Consider the following 16,643-nt stretch of genomic DNA (forward strand, 5'->3'; position numbering starts at 1 on the left):
CTTGTGGTGAAACTGCCACCTCACCCTACCACACCATACAATGGAATACACCTCGTAGCTTAAAGCAAAACGGAGAAATGGTATCTAATGGTGGGTTATGGATGGAGGTTGTTATGCTTTCAATAAATTAGTTAATAAAATATATTTATTTATAGATATGATTTAGATGTTGCTTCCCTTTTTGAGGATGAGAACACATGCGGAGTTATGAGTAATTAAGGAATAAATTAAATTTTCTGTTAAAAAGAACTTACAAAACAAGAATAATGTTACCCTTTTAAATGGATGTTTGATTTCGGCCTGACTGTGTACGTTTAAACATTTTTGTCTAACTCAATCCTACCAACATGTTTGATATTTGATAGAGAAAATTTTACATTTGATTCAATTCGAGAATATCTGGACACTTTTCTTTTCCCTTATTTGTCATTCTTCTCCCTTTCCAAATGTTTTCTTCCTTAAACTCCCACCTTAACCCACCATTATCACCAAATACCCTTTACCATTACCATTTCCATTCTCCAAAAAACACATACCTCTGTTCATCACCTAACTTAAAGAGTCACCCCTAACATCACCATTAATACTACCACCAATCAACCTTCATCGCCAATTTGAAAAAGATTAAAAAAAAAAGCTTGCATTTTGAATGTGAGGGATAGAAAATCATGTATATGCTATTGATTTAGAAAGAAAGAGAGGCTACAATTTTATTTTTTCCTTGGTAGGTTGTGATCGTCGAGTTTGAGAAAGAAAATAACGAGATACAATAAGGAAACAAACAGATTTTTCTTTTGATTTTAGTGGATGTACATTTGCTTTTTTTCTAAGATTGAAGATTCAAGTCTAGTTATAAACATAGATCGATTTAAAGAGTAGTTTATGAGTTAGGTTAGTTTTGTAGTTTAAAAAAAAATTATATTTATCAAAATATTTTATTATTATTCTGAAAAACAAAATCACATTCCGAAACCTTATTTCATATTTATTTATTAAATCTGAAAAACGAAATCAATGTGGTCTGTAAAGTGTAAACTGATCACCCCCCTTCGGCGCATTCCAATAGACCAATACTATTTGACCATTCTTCGAGTGAGAGAGCAGGAGGAAACAGTAAGCTTCTTACACCATTGCAATAGGACGTAATCGGCAACGAAGACGGCAGCTACGAAATTGTTAAAAAGGAGGCGAAGATCACCATGAGTATGTACGGATACGATGTATCTTTCTACGATTACGGTTTTTCTGATCCGGCGATCAACGGTTCAATCTATGGAAATTCGATTTCTCGGAGGGCACCGGCAATTGATTATGATGATGAGCTCTATGTCAGAAGAAGGTCGCCGCCGCGGCCGAGGCAGAGGTCCCCAAGCAAAACCCCTAGCAGCTCGCCGAAGCACCGCCATGACGGCACTTCTCCTCTTCCTCTAGGCATGGACTGGAGTCTACCTCCTCTGAATTGGGTATGATTATCATTTACCCTCTCTCTGATAGCTATTTTCATGTATTTATATGCGTCTCTGTAATTTTCTCATGCTTTGAAATCCAGTGAGCTTCTGTTGAATTTTCGTAATTTCAATTCCAGTTAAAAACCTCTAAATTTCATTCATAGAACTAGAAATCTCTATGCAGGAAGGCAGAAACTCTGTTTGGCCTCATGATTTACACAAAGGATGGAGTTACTGTGTCACAATTCCTTCTTTGAGTAGCGAAGCGTCTGCTGGCTCTTCTGTGGTATGCCTTTCTGATTATTAATCAATGAAATACGAATCCAAGTAATCTAACAACATTGGAATCTCATCATTACATATACTTAGCTAGTTTCTTACTTTATCTATGTGATTGAATTTATGATGTGATACATGTTGATGTTTTATATTCTTCATGCAGTTTTATGGTGTTAAAGTTGGTATACAATCACCAGAAGGAATCACCACAACTCGAACAGTACCAAGAAGATTTAACGACTTCTTGAACCTATATTCTGAGGTTCTTCAAGAATTTATTATCTTTTTGGTTTCCAAACATTATCATTTTCTAATATGTCATTTCTTTTTGCAGCTCAAAAAGGAATTTTCTAAGAAAAGTTTGCCCCCACCTCCCCCAAAGAGTCTTTTGAAAACAAGAAGCAAGAAAGTTTTGGTAGATGTATGTTCTTTCTTCACAAGTTTTTCCATTCTGTTTTTTATAAATCTATGAGATTTGTTACATTATATCCTTAATTGGTTTAAATTGTTACAGCGAATGTGTGCTTTGGAGGGTTGGATGACAAAGTTATTGTCTGATATTGATGTTTCTAGAACTGCTCCTGTGGCTATATTTTTGGAGTTAGAAGCAGCTGCAAGGGAAGGTATTTTTCTATTTCTTTTTAAGGGGCAATTTCATTCAATAGTAATCAAGTTTTACATTTGTTCCACATAGCTACCTTAAACATTTTTTAAGAAGTATAATGACACTATAATCACTATACCTTTCATTTTTGTTCCTTTCTTATGAAAATCTTTACTCTTTTGTTTCATTTTTGTGAAAATTTCAATCGTGTTTTACCTTCCAGCAGTTATTTGTTAAATCTTTACTTAGATGTATTTATTCAATTTTCCTTAAAAATGGCAGGATAATAATTGTCTTTAAGATTTATATCTTGTTGCTTGTAGAATATTTTATTATTATGTAAATCTAATATTATTTAGCTAGTATTGATATAAGTTTTTTTTTTTTTTTTTTTTTTTTCCCATTAATACATATGATGAATTGAAAATATGTACAAGTATAATATTCACTCTATTAAACATAATAAACATTTTAAAATGGATTAACTACAAACGATTATTGAATATTGATTATACACTTTCTCTTCTTTTAAGTATAAAATTAGCTATAAGTGCTGCAAAACTCAAGTGATTTTACTTATTTGTATAATAAACTACTTTATTTGTATTTCAGCATGTTGTGAGTTGAATCAGAATGAATATGCTGACATGGACAACAACTGTGCCCATGAAACATCTGATCATAGTGCTCCTGAAGAGGAAAATTATGATGAAATTACCATAGAAAATGTATCTGATAGAGGTATTAATAATTCAATTGGAGAAAATATCATCGATATGGAAGAGCTTCAAAGAAAGTGTAGAGAATTGGAGTTGAGAGTGACAACTGAACAGGTATAAGTATGTATTTATTTTTGTCACATGAACCCTTTTTTTTTGTGTGTGTGTGTAATATTCATGGTGAATAATGTGTTGGAAATAATATATACATATTAGGAGGCTAGAGCATATGCAGAATCAATGAAAGAAACCATGATCCAAAAGAATGAAATGTTGATGAAAGAGATTGAGATTTTGAGGAAAGAGAAAGATGAGGTGGAATTGAAGTCAAAATCAGATATTGAGGAAGTCAACTCTCTTAGAACATCACATTCAGAACTAAAGGAGGAACTTAACAAATGTCTGGAAGAAAAAGTTGAATTAGAGGTAACTTTTAGTATGTGGATTTTTTTCTTTCTTTTTTTATGCAAACAATGTTTTCAATTTTCATAACATAAAAGAATTGCAATTTTGTGTTTAACAAATGGTGTTTGAAGGAATTAATAATCCTTATATGAATTTGTTATATAAAATTTCTTGTGCATTATATGGATGTAAACCAGAAGGAGAAGCAAAAATGGGAAGATGGAAATGCTTCTAAAGCGACATTTTTGCATGAATGTGAAATTCTTTGCAATCGGCTTCAAGAATGTAGTGCCAAATTTCTTGTTGAAGATGATAAATTGATGATGAATGCTTCTTCATCAGATGTCATTGATGTGTTGGAAATATCTGATACTCAAATCGATCTTTTACTTGAAGAGGTAAATGTTCAGGGTTCCATTAAGTCATTCTATCCAGATTAAGTAAAAAAAAAAAAAAAAAAAAAAAAAAACAGCATGTATAGCTGTGTAGATGAAGTACTTAATACATTAAGCCTGTTAAGTATTCTTGTATGTTGGTAATTTTATCAGGTGCAAGTGGTTGGTGAAAATTGTGCAAATGAAGATGATGATTTAAGGAAGTTATTTGGTAATATTTTAATTGAGAATGCAAAGTTGAGAAAACAAATCAACTCCATCACCCGTCATGCTATGAGTAAAAAGCATGGGAATACTCTCGAGGACAATGTTGAAGAATGACATAATGATGTAATAATGCACAAAGGCTCTTGTGAGATATGTAAACGAATGTAATAATATTTACTATTTAGTTGAGCTCATGTTAACCCATGATCATTGAGGTAATGAAAAAGGTGTGTTTCAGGAATGGAATATGGATGGTTATGTCAATACTACTATTTGATAGTATAAATGAGGTCATAGAATGAGTTATTAAAAGCATGGTTGTTAAGATCCTAATGTTGACCATAAGCTCTAATCCTATTAAGTGAAAAATGATACCGCTCAGATTACGATCCATACTAGTATAGAGATCTTAAAACTCGGACTAGGATTTTAAGATCTTTAACCAGATCAGATCCTACCTTTTTAGTCTTTGTTATATAGTCGAGTATAAAAAATTCTCTCATACAACTTGAAATCGAGCATTGTATGTCGCAAGTGTCAAGAAGTCTTATCAAATGATGTCATTTTATTAATTCATCTTGAACTATGTAGAGAATCATGACACTCATGTTATTCTTTTTATGATCTTATGTCTTTAGTTGTATAATTTATATATGATCATACTTATTTGTTCTCTTTTTATGTTTTGATGTTTTTGTTTCGTAATTTTGTGGTTTATAGCAATAAGAATTATGATCATGCTTAAAAAGGTAAAATTAATTCCAACAACAATGTATTAATCAATATTAGTTATACCAAGTACCAAAAAACAAGACCTTTATTATTACATTATAGTAACTGTAACAACAAACTAAAATTTATAATAATATTAAAGGAAAATGACTTATCAGGTAGTCATTTTTGTCGCTTTGTTGACATTTAGGCAACTTTTTTATTTTTGTACACATTTGACCATTTAATTTGTTATATGTGTTCACATATTATTAGTCACCGGCTATAACACGTGACAATGGTAATATGTGAACACATTAACAAGTTAAATGGTTAAATGTTTAAAACAAAAAAAAAATGTCTAAATATAAAAAAACGAAAAGTTAATTACTCTGATAAGTTATTTCAGTGGCGAATCTACACGAAAAAATCACATGGTTCCCAAATTAAGTGAAGCCACTAAAAAAATCAACAACACTTATGTCAGGTCGGGTCGGATCGGATAGTGTACCTTAAAAAAACCCGGACTAATCAGTTCAACCTATTAAATCCGATCACGCCCCACCGATTAAAAATTTTAAAAAACCAATTGAAATATAAATGAAAAAAAAACATACGTTTTAATGAAAAACTAGTTGATTATTATTCCATTGATAAAGCGGTGAACGTAGAATAAGAGTCTTTGGCATGTGAGCTTGTTTTTATTAGAGCAATTTATTTATTTATTGATATTTTGAGAATATCGATTAAGAGTGGTTAATTTTTATTATCAATTTCATTATTTAAAATAACAAATTGATCCTGGTAACTTATTTTTTCTTCTTTTAAAATGATTTTTATGATATTTTTTAAAAAACAAACTCAAAGTAGATCCTTTATTTTTCTAAGGTAGTTTCTAATTTTTCTACACTATATATCGTAAATTAAATTAAAAAATTAGGTAGATCCTAGGATCCACCTTATGGCTTAGTAGCTACGCCCCTGAGTCATTTTCGTCACTTTTAATAGCGATTTTATTTTTCATATTTGTTTGTATTATTTTTTTCAACGTTGTTTTTAAAATATCCATAATTTCTTAAATATTGATCAATTCTAAACTTTAATTTTTAATTGATGAATGTGTTTTTGTTTTGTGAAATATTTTATATAGCCTCTTATAATTTTTTTCTTTTGTTTTTAAGCATACACAATATTTTTAAAGTAAGTAGTATCTATCAATAAAATTAAATATGTAACAATAAGTATGAAGGGTCTTTTAAAAAAAAATAAAAAGAAAATATTACTTAACAAATGAAAAAACAAAAAAAAAATCTATATAATGTAAATGTTTTAAAATTATTATAAAATTTTAATACTTTTTAATTAGAAGTTTATAAACTTTTAATTTTTTTAATATAACGTTTTAAACTAGTATTTAATGAAAATATTTTAAAATGTTATAAAAAAATATTAAATTGTCGTACAAAATCTGTAAAACACTTTTAAAATGTTGTAAAAAAAAATTAGAAATAACTGTATGAAAGTTATAAAAAAAATTGTATGAAAATGTAAAAAAAAAAAAAAAAAAAAGGTTAAAAACTTGTAAGAAAAATTAAAACATTTATAAAATATTTGGTTTAAAAGCACTTGTATTAAAATTATATGAAAGTATATAAAAAAAGTTTAAAAAATTATAAGTAAAGTTTAAAACATATCATAAAAATGTTGTAAGAAATTTAAAAAAAAAAAAAAAAAAAAAAAAAAGTTCACATTTAGAGAATTTTTTTATACACATTTGAGGTCAAATGTAAATAAAAAAATATAAAATTGCACATGAACAAGAAGAAAAGTTAATTACCTTGACAAGTTATTTTCCCTAATAATTAATATGAGTAAATTACACAAATAGTCCCTATGGTTTAGGGTAATTTGTATGTTTGGTCCCTAACTTATTTTTTTAACTCGGAAGGTCCTTACTGTTTGTTTTTGTTATGCGTTTGGTCCCTGTCTTACCTAAAAAGACTATTTTTCTCTTGATTTTTTAATTTATTTAAATAAATACACCCCCAATCCCACACCCTAACCTTACCTTACCTACCCCACTATTTTTTCTTATTTAAATAATAATCATTTTAAGTAAGACAGGGACCAAGCGCATAACAAAAACAAACAGTAGGGACAAGTGCGTAACAAAAACAAACGGTAGGGACCTTCCGAGTTAAAAAAATAAGTTAGGAACCAAGAGCGTAAATTACCTCAAACCATAGGGACCATTCTTGTAATTTACTCTAATAATAACAACAATTTTCTTAAATGTTTATAATCAATATTATTTTATGAAATAATTAAATTGCTAAATAAATAAAATAGTAAAAGTGTTATTTTTTGTATTTTATATTGATATAAAAACCAAATAATTAAAAAAAAAACGGTTAAAAATATAATGATTTAATAACTAAAAAAAAAACTAACTAATCTTGCTAACAAACTGCATAAATAAAAAAGGTGACGAATTACTAAAAAAAAAAAACATGTATATAATAAACACATTCATGGTACTTACAAAGGTTGAGTAACATGCTCTTTCTCAAAAGACTAAAAAAAAAACTCAAATTTCTTAACAATCAATTGCCTATAGGACTTTAGCCTGAAATAACAATTACACTATAAAATAAAAGATTTAAGAAAATAATTAATTAATTAATTAAAAGATCTACTTATCTCCAGCTCCTCCAAACATGCCCATCATGTCCTTATTTGAACCCATTTGCTTCATCAAATTTTGCAATCCACCCATCCCCCCAATTTGCTTCAACATTTGTGGAGGAAGAACTTTACTCATATGTTGTGCATTCATGTTTCTAGACAAAGCACTCATTTCCCCTTTTTTAGGAATCTTAAGTCCTTTCATTTTACTCCAAATCTTTGCAAGTCTTTTATATTCCTCCAACATCTCCACCACTTCCCTCACTTGTCTACCCGATCCCCTCCCTATCCTCATCATTCTTGACTCGTTCATTAGCTTCGGATTCATACTATCCAACTCTACAAAATCAAATCCCACTAATTAATTATTTAATTTCAATGTTTAAAAAATATTTATATTTCCACCTTCATCGGTCATTGAGTCCATCATTGTCATGTATCGTTTGATTTTTGCTTGACTTTCCTTCTCTTGACCCTTTGGCATTAACTCTGAACTAAACCCCGGAAGCATTGAGAAAACCTATGATTTTAAAATTGTGTTATTTGAAGGGTATTATAGTCTATTTACTAAATACAAAAGATGAACCTGGCCGATGGGACCCATTTTGAGAATATTATGAAACTGTTCGTACATAATCCTTAATGTGAAATTTCCCTCTGAGAGCTTCTGTAGAAGCTCGGGTTGTTGATCCATTGGAACAATATCATGAATCTTGTCCATGAATCCAGACCAATCACCCATTCCTAATAATAAATTCAAATTTTGAAAATATAATTTAATTTTAGAAATTCACATGGAATGGAAGTATATATAAATATAAGAAGAAAAGATCAGAACCTAAAAGACGGCTGACAAATGGTTTAACATCAAAAACTTCAAATTCATCCATATGTTCTCCGGTTCCAATAAAAATTACTGGACTTTTTGTTGCTGCAACTCTGAGAAACAAGAATTTTTTATAAGATAATGGAATGGAATGGAATGGATGATTCCATTCCTTCCTTCAATTCCGTCATATACTAAAAAGACACTTACGCACTAAGAGCTCCACCTCCCTTTGCATGTCCATCCATTTTAGTAACAATTACAGCTCCAACAGCAACACTTTGTTTAAAAGCTTGAGCTTGGTCAAATGCAGCTTGACCAATGCTACTATCCATCACAAATATAACAAGATCCGGTTTCTATAACATTTACAAATACCACTTTTGATTATTTTCTAATAGGGAATTGAATTTATAAAGTAATAATCGATTTGAGTAACATACTGTTGCTTCAGAAACTTGACGCATCTCTTCAAAAAGAGCTACTTCTTGTTTATGTCTACCACTGGTATCAACGATAATAAGATCACAGTTTTCTTTCTTGAATCTTTCTACACCTTCCACAGCAATTTTCACAGGGTCTGACTCCATATAGCTGTTGAAAAATGGTAATCAAGAAGCTGATAGTAAGTAACTGGAAATATGTTTAGGATACTATGGATGCAAATTTACCTTCCATAGAAAGGAATTTTAGCTTTTGTTGCATTTTGCTTCAATTGATCAAAAGCACCAGCCCTGAATGTATCTGCACATACTAAAGCTGGTTTCCAGCCTTTCTTCTGGTGGTAATATGCGTATTTTGTACAAGTAGTAGTTTTTCCAGAACCTAAAATCATTCCGAATTTGTAAGAATGTAATTTGAGAAGAATTAGGGTATAAGATTTATGATCATAATTATACCTTGTAGACCAACAAACATGACGACACTTGGTTTGCCTTTTTTGGGTGTGAAAGAAGGTTTTCCTGGATCCAACATCTTGCAGAGCTCATTGAATATAGCCTAAGGTAAGAAGAGAATGCTCAATTCTTCATCGGTAGACTAAAAATTCAGGCGTTACTTCTCAATTTTGAAACCAGGAAGACGATGTCAAACACAAGCTTACCTGTTGGATGATTTTGCGCTTGTTATGACCTGCCGCGAGATCATCGAGATTGACGATCTTCTTAATATTGGTTTGCATTTCACGAACGAGCTTGAACTGAACATCGGACTGAAGAAGAGCGCGAGTGATCTCGTTTAGGCAATCATTAAGAACCTTCTCATCGATGATCGTGGCGTTGCTCATCTGCTGGAGAGCACGTGAAATGCTCCCCCCTAGCTCCGCCAACACCATCTTCGATTATGTTATTAACAACGAAAAATGTATGTTTAGATTAGAGGGGATTCTGTCCGAAAACCTGACAATTATGCTACCAATTGAACGTACGAAATTTGGGGAAACGGATAGGATTTCAAATTTAGGGTTTGGAAGGACGAAAAGGGGGATAAGACTAAGAGAACCCGGCTTTCACCGGCGGGTTAACTGCGGCGGGAGGATGGATAAGTAGGAATCAAGATTCATGTTTTGTTTGCCACCGGAATCAAGATTTTTATTTTATTTATTTATTTTATAGTCAAAGTTTTAATGTTTTAATTTAATATTATTTATATCACATTTAATTTCTCAAGAAAAAACACAGAGAAATTCTTTCTATCAAAGATAAGTAATAAAAATTTATTAATTTTATTAAATATTATATTAAAATTCGTGTACGCTTAAAAAGAAAAAGCACTATTGATAATTTAAAATGGTAATAAAGATAAAACTTTTATCTATAAGCTTATAATAATTAGTTAAAACTAATATATACATTATTTTGAATGTCTAATTTATGTTATGTGTATGTAGGCATTTGATAGAATATGTTATAAATAAAGATATTTCGAGCATATTTCTTCCGAACACATATAAGAAATATTAACTATGAGAAAAATATTATAATTAAATGTGAAATGCATTAATTATAAATAATATTTTCATAATTAATACATTTCATATTTTTCAATAAGAATTATTCTCTATAATTAATGTATTTTATATTTAATTATGATAATATTTTTTATAATTAACACTTCTTATATATATATATCTTAGACATATGTTAGAAAATCAATTGTATTATTTTTCCATAAACTTGTAAACACTTCTTTATATACACCATGATCTTTATCTAAAATTAAAAAATTATTCATTTTCTACTTTGAACTCTAAATAACACAACATATAACTGTCGGTGTGTAAAAAGATTCTCTAAAAAACAAACCAACTTTCGATAACAGTTGTCCTTAACTCTTGTTAATTGTCATTACAAAACATAAGACCACTTCAAATCGTCTTTCTTGGAATTTAAAATAAGTTTTTTTTTTTTTTTTCCAACGAAAGACATTCTTAGAATAAAGATCCGGTTTCTAATATTATTTCCATATAAAAATAAATATTTTAATGTTTTTTATGTTTAGATCGTATGGATCGAACATTATATATATATATATATATATATATATATATATATATATATATATATATATATATATATATATATATATATATATATATATATATATATATATATGAAGTAGATAAGTTAAAAGTAATATTTAGACTACTAGGTGTGGGCAACATGTTATCACACCCAAATTGTCCACCTCATCATCCTAGTTACAATTCGGTGTTATAACACCTAGGGTGGAAATGGAAAACAACAAATAACATGGGATAACACATATTATTATTATTATTATTATTATTATTATTATTATTTTGATGTTTTTAATTTCTATTATTCTAATTTGTTTTATTTTTTTTATTTACTTCATATATTTCTAATTCGTTTTATTTTTAATATCTGTGCATTCATCCTCCGTATCACTTCAGCTCATCTCGGTGGTAAATTTTGTTCATTTGTCGTAAGAATTGTCAAATCCTTCGATATGCGATCTTCTTGGGCTTCTTGACGAAGGAAATCCAAATGCTCCCGTTGCAATTCGTATCTTTTATTTACGATTTTCGTGTGGCCGTCGAATTTTTTTTTTCATTTCCTCGTGCTCTCGAAGCCGATTTTCATTCTTCTCCGCATGTCGTTAAGTGCGTTTCGCTTTGTCGCGCCCCATGGGTCGTCGTGGCGGAGAGATTTCCTCGATGTCATCAAACTCGTCCGGGATCTCATCGGTGTCCGCGTTGAGATCGATGTTCGTGTGTCCGTCGGAAACGTCAACCGAACCCGAACCACGAGACCTTTTGGATTGTTGTTCCGATGATGTTGGTGTTTTCATCAATTTTGGATCTTTGCTCACTAACTCCCATACTTTTTCATACTCAAATACGTGCCCCATTTGCACGTGATATTCCTCCCTCGTGGCTCTAAACACATCGAAATCATTGGCACCACTTTGACGTTGCGAAGAAAGTTTGTTGTATATGGAATTGAATTTGGTGCACTTCCGGCTAATTTGAGTCCATTTGCCACTAAGCATATCATTATTGCGATACGTGTCACCCTTGTTCAAAATTGTGCGGAATTTGACGATTACGACATCCCAAAAAGCAACTCTCTTCATATCGTTCCCCATAGTTGGTTGTTTTGAAGTACCGCACCAAGGCGTCGCCAACGCATGCTCTTCCTCCGGTGTCCACCATGTTGGAGGTGCTTCCGTTTCGTCCGTCCCGACAACGACCTCTTTCCCTTTCTTTTTTGGTCTCCCTTTTTTTCACGATGCTCTCTGACTACCACCAGCTTGCGTCTCAACAACGGGTTCTTGTGTGGGTGTGGGTTGTGTGATTGTTTGGCGCATGGGACCGAATGCGGTAAAAATGTTTTGTTGAATGTTTGCATTTTGTTGCATAAATGGCGAGGTAGGGAATTTTAGTGGGGGTGAGGCAGGATTAAAAAAATTGCCGGAATATGGAATTTGTGCTGTGTTTTGGGAGGTTAGAAGGTTCATGTATCCCTCATATCCCGCAAAACCTAATGGAGTGGATGTGTTTGTCTTTGGAGGAGGTGTATTCGGGTTTTGATCCATAGTGGTTTTTTTGTTTTAAATGAAATAGAGATAGATATAGAGAAATATAGATAGATATAGAAGAATAGAAGTGAAATAAAATGATACATATATATATATATATATATATATATATATATATATATATATATATATATATATATATAGTGAAATTAAATTAAGCAGTAATTTTTTTTCCCATTAATTTCACAACAATAATATTACCGTTTTCAGCGGATCAAAATTCACAACGGTTAAATTTTATTGCGTTACCACTCGTTACCACGATCACGCCTAATGGCGTAACACGCTTTAACGGGTACCTGGGGCGGTGTTCCCCATTATGGCGCCGTTAAAGGTGCTTGCCACGTAAGATAACATGCTTTGCACGTTGCCCACACCCGGCCCTCTTATAAATTTGTAAAGTGAACATCTATATTATTCATAGTAGTCACTTTAAATGAAAATTATAAATAAACAAAGGTAATTAGTATTTTTTTTTATTTTAAACAATATAAACAAATGCTAGAAAGTGATACTCAAATAAACACGGCTTGATTATAATCATGGTTGTCAAAATCGCAATCCCGATCGTAGTATCGTACGATCTTATGATCCTATGTATGAAAAACGATCCGGATCGTAAAAAGATCGTATTTTGGGTAGGATCGTAAAATCGTAGTTAGGATCGTAGGATCGAGATCCGATCCTATTCTACCTTCCTTTAAATTTTTTTTTTCAAATGAATTTTTTTTACCATTTTATGTCTTTTACCCTTTACCAATCTACCATTTATCATTTTTATTGTGACTTATGACTAATATTTTAAAGTTTTTATAACTTTTGAACGAAAAATTAAATGTTTGAAATATTTTTTATGATTAATATTATAAATTAGAATTATATTCTATTTTGTGGGATCTTAGGATCTCGATCCCGATCTTACGATTCCGATTTTGCAAACCCTAAAACGATCCTAGGTAGGATCCCAATCTTGACAACCTTGATTATAATAGAGTTATTCATTATCCTTAAAATAAATAATAATTGTATTGTTATGTTTAATATATTATAATAGTTATATTCGTTATCCTTAAAATACATAATAATTGTATTGTTATGTTTAATATAGGTTGTTAAGATCAAAATTTTAAATAGGAGTATTTTCCGCTTTGCATATCATGATAGTAAGATTGAATAGTGTTAAATCCTACAAAAAATATTTAAAATATGAAAGAATACATATTCATCAATCAGTTAACCATCCCCGGTTAACAATAAATACTTTAAAACATAAAAAAAAAAAAAAATACATTTATAATACATTACGTACGGATAAACAATTCTAAAAAAGTAATTTACGTTAGTCCAAGAGAAGTATTAGAAACTATACAATGGCATAAGAATGTTATTTAACTGAAAACGCACATAATAATAAATAACTCATATTTTAGAAGTGGGAGAAATTTTACAAACAAGCTACAAATATATACATTCAAATACTAACACTAACAGATAGAAACACCAAACCATGATACAAATTAAACGTGAGTGAGGTCTTGTCATCTAAATTAACGTTTCAATCAATGTTTTTAAACATAATATAATCTTACAATCTACACGCCTTATCATGGCATATATTAATCACCTAACAACAACAACAAACAATAACAATAACAATAACATTCTTATATATCTTAATTAGATCATTTTCCTAAATATCATTATTCTAATTAAAACACATCAGGATGAAACCTTCCAGGCATACAGTTGCTTTCTTGAGCTTGCTTTAGATGCATAGTCAATGCATAGTTATTCACCTACATTACATACCACAAAATTTACTATTATGATTATTATATGTTTTTACTTTTTCCCCATAAATAAAATCAAAGTCAAAGTTACAAGTTTGACCTCAAGTATCCTCAATTGCTCTTGATACACTGACAACAACTGTTTCAAATGTTGCACTTCTTGAGTGCTCTCTTCATAAACTTTCTGTCTTTCATGCTGAATGGATACAGCACGTTTCAGTATTGTATTTTCCCTTAATAGAACTTCAATTTGCTCCTTCACAACCATGTTTTCCTAAAGTCAAACAGTTGGTCAACACAAAAACAAGTTGAAAATACACAGTCACACACACACACACTCACCAACCTTATGAAGGGTTTGTGCATGATCACCAGAATTTTGAGTTATAGATTTTTCCAAACTCTCGAGCATTCTCATGGCGCGACACCTGGCATCATCAACACTGGTGGCGTTCATCATTTCTGTGACAAAAAGCTCCACCCATTCTGCACCATTTCTGGGATTCTTCTCATGAGCTGATTGGTTTTCTAAAGTTGTATATTCTTCATTGGTAGCTGTTATAAAAGATACAAGTTTTTTGCATCAATCAATGAATCATGTTTATGGGATAGTTATAACTTATAACTTATAAAATTTACAATAAGAACATCATGTTTATGTCATACCTGTATTTGATAATGATAATGCAACAGAAGATGAGTTTGCATCTACATATCCAAGATAAAGTTCATTAAGACTCTTGATGGCAGAATCTAGATCATTTCCACTATCTTCAAGCGCTTTCTCCAGAAGCTGGAAGTAAACATGAATAAAGCCTTAGATTTTGATTAAGATATAGTTTATATTTTGAAATTTGATCAACATTTGGTGCATCAAAGAGATGTGTGTACAATCGATTTTTGACATTACAAAATGCACTTTGTTATGCAATCGCATAGCCTAATAATAGAGTTTCCAGATTCTAGACAAATTGATTTGAATCATTGGATTCAGGAAACAAAATGAGTCGGTTTGAAATTTGATTGAACAACTAAACAAGCAAAAATATCTTGAAAAACAAGTTTGAGACTTTTTTTTATACATACAGATAGAAAGTGTTGAATTTAATTAAAGATAGGTATCAGTTTCCCCATGCCAAAAAAGAACAACAGAAATGATTAACATTAGCAATCCTGTCTAGCAAAAAGTGAATCAGACGCAAGGCCGAAATTCACGCAATGATCAATATCACATATGAATTAAAAGTGTAAATCTAAATACAGATACAACTACAGCTACAGAAGAAGAATTTGCTCGGGCTTCTAATTGACAATCTAATCTAAAAGACTAGATTAAGCAGTAATTGAACGGTTTTGAAGTTGCACGTAGACGCATATGTGAGATAACTGTAGAAATGAAACCTGGTTATCCATGTTAGGGAAAACCGCCCGGAGCTGATCGATGAGTGCGGAGGACGGCGGTGAGTTGGTAAGAGGCGAAAGGCGAACGGGAGAAGTCGATGTCGAATTCGAAGAAGAACAACGAAGCTTCTTGGCAACAGGAGGCGCCGTAGAAGTCGATGACGTTGGTAATTCTTCGAAGAAAGATCTTTTCCCACACACAATCGCAGACATTGTGTCACCAAATCGAAGGCAGATCAAGTTCTGCTCCTCCTAGAAACCAACAATCCAATCAATGGGATCGTATACAACAGAAGAATCTGAATGAATTGGGTGGATAATTTAGGGTTAGGGTTTTGATTTTGGATAATATAGTGAAATAGTTGTTGAGGGATTGGGATTGGGATTGGATTGACAAAAGCGGTGGATTATGGGGGAAGCGAGCGTATGATATGGATATGCAGGGCGCGTGTTTCCTTGAAGTTGGGGAAACTTTCAAATGGGTGACAACATTACTTGTTCCTTTTTCGCACTACTTCGTTTATATATATATATATATATATATATATATATATATATATATATATATATATATATATATATATATATATATATATATATATATATATATATATATATATATATATATATATATATATATATATATATATATATACTACCTATAAAAGAAATCTAACTATTTTTATAAATAGATTGAATATAATAATATTATTTTTTTTAAGATGTCCAAACTATTAAGCTTGAAGTACAACTCATTTATAATATAATAATATTAAAACTTTAACCCTATCATTTATCCCCTAAAAATCTGGTAACAAATTAATAGAATAATTCATTTGCAAATTGAACCCGCCAATCTCAACACTTCAACCATTTGAAGCGGTCAATGTCAACAATTTATAGAGGATCTCTTCTCTCACATTGGTAACAAACCATCTCATAATATCTATCTTCGTAATCCCTTCAAAGTAAGAAATATACGCACACTCTCTCGAAGAACCCTAACCAGTAACCAAGATAGTATAACCACCACCACCACAACCGCTCTGCCTCCTCCCACCTTCAACTAACCACTATCACGACTACCGCCCTTCCTCTCACCCACGACATG

At 31.0% G+C, this 16,643-nt stretch overlaps 3 protein-coding genes across 4 annotated transcripts; 1 reads left to right on the forward strand and 2 right to left on the reverse strand.

Annotated features, from left to right (window-relative positions):
* The first annotated feature begins 1,028 nt into the window (after nucleotides 1-1,028).
* LOC145042710 (PX domain-containing protein EREX-like) lies at nucleotides 1,029-4,298 on the forward strand. Its single transcript, XM_078991174.1, has 9 exons — nucleotides 1,029-1,463; nucleotides 1,633-1,734; nucleotides 1,891-1,989; nucleotides 2,062-2,148; nucleotides 2,242-2,350; nucleotides 2,944-3,164; nucleotides 3,267-3,476; nucleotides 3,653-3,853; nucleotides 4,004-4,298. Exons 1-9 carry the CDS (start codon nucleotides 1,200-1,202, stop codon nucleotides 4,169-4,171), a joined length of 1,461 nt encoding a protein of 486 aa, XP_078847300.1. The 5' UTR covers nucleotides 1,029-1,199; the 3' UTR covers nucleotides 4,172-4,298.
* A 2,966-nt stretch (nucleotides 4,299-7,264) lies between these two features.
* On the reverse strand, nucleotides 7,265-9,859 carry LOC145042712 (signal recognition particle subunit SRP54 2). 2 transcript variants are annotated; one of them, XM_078991175.1, is made up of 9 exons: nucleotides 9,382-9,859; nucleotides 9,179-9,278; nucleotides 8,951-9,104; nucleotides 8,723-8,873; nucleotides 8,490-8,638; nucleotides 8,292-8,392; nucleotides 8,040-8,197; nucleotides 7,859-7,973; nucleotides 7,265-7,792 (listed from the first exon to the last, which is right to left on the reverse strand). In XM_078991175.1, exons 1-9 carry the CDS (start codon nucleotides 9,610-9,612, stop codon nucleotides 7,461-7,463), a joined length of 1,491 nt encoding a protein of 496 aa, XP_078847301.1. In that variant the 5' UTR covers nucleotides 9,613-9,859; the 3' UTR covers nucleotides 7,265-7,460. The 2 variants fall into 2 exon arrangements, with proteins under 2 accessions (XP_078847301.1, XP_078847302.1); XM_078991176.1 differs by having other exon boundaries at nucleotides 9,179-9,317; nucleotides 9,382-9,495.
* A 3,946-nt stretch (nucleotides 9,860-13,805) lies between these two features.
* LOC145042713 (uncharacterized) lies at nucleotides 13,806-16,031 on the reverse strand. Its single transcript, XM_078991177.1, has 5 exons — nucleotides 15,533-16,031; nucleotides 14,798-14,924; nucleotides 14,478-14,686; nucleotides 14,232-14,405; nucleotides 13,806-14,137 (listed from the first exon to the last, which is right to left on the reverse strand). Exons 1-5 carry the CDS (start codon nucleotides 15,743-15,745, stop codon nucleotides 14,051-14,053), a joined length of 810 nt encoding a protein of 269 aa, XP_078847303.1. The 5' UTR covers nucleotides 15,746-16,031; the 3' UTR covers nucleotides 13,806-14,050.
* Between the last annotated feature and the right edge of the window lie 612 nt (nucleotides 16,032-16,643).

The sequence above is a fragment of the Lactuca saligna genome, chromosome 4, assembly GCF_052625555.1.
Source record: "Lactuca saligna cultivar CGN05327 chromosome 4, ASM5262555v1, whole genome shotgun sequence".
Taxonomy (NCBI): domain Eukaryota; kingdom Viridiplantae; phylum Streptophyta; class Magnoliopsida; order Asterales; family Asteraceae; genus Lactuca; species Lactuca saligna.

Coding starts and splice junctions, on each gene's coding strand:
- LOC145042710 (XM_078991174.1), top strand. CDS start 1,200: ATGAGTATGTACGGATACGATGTATCTTTCTACGATTACGGTTTTTCT. Junction 1,464..1,632: donor GTCTACCTCCTCTGAATTGG/GTATGATTATCA, acceptor ATCTCTATGCAG/GAAGGCAGAAACTCTGTTTG. Junction 3,854..4,003: donor TCGATCTTTTACTTGAAGAG/GTAAATGTTCAG, acceptor TAATTTTATCAG/GTGCAAGTGGTTGGTGAAAA.
- LOC145042712 (XM_078991175.1), bottom strand. CDS start 9,612: ATGGTGTTGGCGGAGCTAGGGGGGAGCATTTCACGTGCTCTCCAGCAG. Junction 9,279..9,381: donor AGCGCAAAATCATCCAACAG/GTAAGCTTGTGT, acceptor TTCTTACCTTAG/GCTATATTCAATGAGCTCTG. Junction 8,393..8,489: donor GGAGGTGGAGCTCTTAGTGC/GTAAGTGTCTTT, acceptor CTTGTTTCTCAG/AGTTGCAGCAACAAAAAGTC.
- LOC145042713 (XM_078991177.1), bottom strand. CDS start 15,745: ATGTCTGCGATTGTGTGTGGGAAAAGATCTTTCTTCGAAGAATTACCA. Junction 14,406..14,477: donor ATGCACAAACCCTTCATAAG/GTTGGTGAGTGT, acceptor GTTTGACTTTAG/GAAAACATGGTTGTGAAGGA. Junction 14,138..14,231: donor AGCAATTGAGGATACTTGAG/GTCAAACTTGTA, acceptor TATGTAATGTAG/GTGAATAACTATGCATTGAC.